At 31.3% G+C, this 1,126-nt stretch overlaps 1 protein-coding gene across 1 annotated transcript in view; it reads right to left on the reverse strand.

Moving 5' to 3' along the window:
• FRA10AC1 (fragile site, folic acid type, rare, fra(10)(q23.3) or fra(10)(q24.2) candidate 1) overlaps positions 1–1,126 on the reverse strand; it is a 39,379-nt gene that overhangs the window by 23,901 nt on the left and 14,352 nt on the right. Inside the window, 1 exon segment of the mRNA XM_012659666.1 lies at positions 1,007–1,104. Within this exon segment, the coding sequence (XP_012515120.1) occupies positions 1,007–1,104 (98 nt within the window).

Consider the following 1,126-nt stretch of genomic DNA (forward strand, 5'->3'; position numbering starts at 1 on the left):
GTTCACACTTGATTTGCAATATAGTAACTTCAACTGCTGTGGTGCTTTTTGTATTAAATGGGATAATTAGCTGGTGCAGAGATGAGAGCTGTGAACTATAGTCAATAACTAGTTCATAAGAAACTAAGAAGTTCTGGAGATACACCAAGTGCATGGGTTTATAAACAGAGTTATACAAAATGAACATTACTACTATCTATAAGAAACTGTATATTAAAGGCACATATTAAAGGCACTGCTGAAAAATTATTAAACCAATCCTGGGTTTTAATGAGATCAGACTATTTAAATGAAAAAGAAATCCTTATGATATATAAATTTGAGATTGCTTTTTAAATAGGCTGTCTTTCTTAATATAGTACAAATATACACCATCCATAACATACATATTTATGCAACATTCCCTCCTCTCACATTTCCAACTGAGATCATCTGTTCCCGGGTCACCTTCTCCAGCTATAATCTGAAGTCTGAGCTAAGAATAAAAATAACTCTAATATTAACTAAAGACGTAAAGTGGAAAAGGAAATTTGCCATTACTAATTAGCACTGATTGAAAAGTTAATTTTACCAGAATAGACATATATTTATGTAACAGAAGATGTGCATCTGTGTCACTATAAATGGTAATCAATTTTTTAAAATCTATCAATTTCAAACATCATCTGTGAAACAAAACATCATTCTACAGTGTTAAATCATTCATTATAATCGCTAGAGTCTCCAGACTCAAGTCAGGATAAAACAGGATCCAGTAGCCACTTTAATTTTAGACTTCTCATGTCTCAGCTCACAAAGAAAAAAAGCACCCTTGTCCTTTATAAATTCCATAGGCCCTTTGTAAACTGCAGAGGTTAAATGGTCCAAATGATACCTCATAGATGCAAGACAACTTAGACTAGAATTAGCATCTTTAAAAGAATATTGTGGGGCATGATATTATAATAAAAATTAATATTATACTTACTGAATAAGAACCTCCTTCTATAAATATGTGAAGGCATACCTTATTTTCTTTGTATCTACTGAGATCTGCTATGCAGTATTCCTTGAATAACTTATCATAGTATTTCTTAGCAAGTCTCTTCTCCCTAGGTCCATAAAAAATATAAATATTATACATTTA

This window comes from Propithecus coquereli, unplaced genomic scaffold (genome assembly GCF_000956105.1).
Source record: "Propithecus coquereli isolate 6110/MARCELLA unplaced genomic scaffold, Pcoq_1.0 Scaffold63, whole genome shotgun sequence".
NCBI classification, from domain to species: Eukaryota; Metazoa; Chordata; class Mammalia; order Primates; family Indriidae; genus Propithecus; species Propithecus coquereli.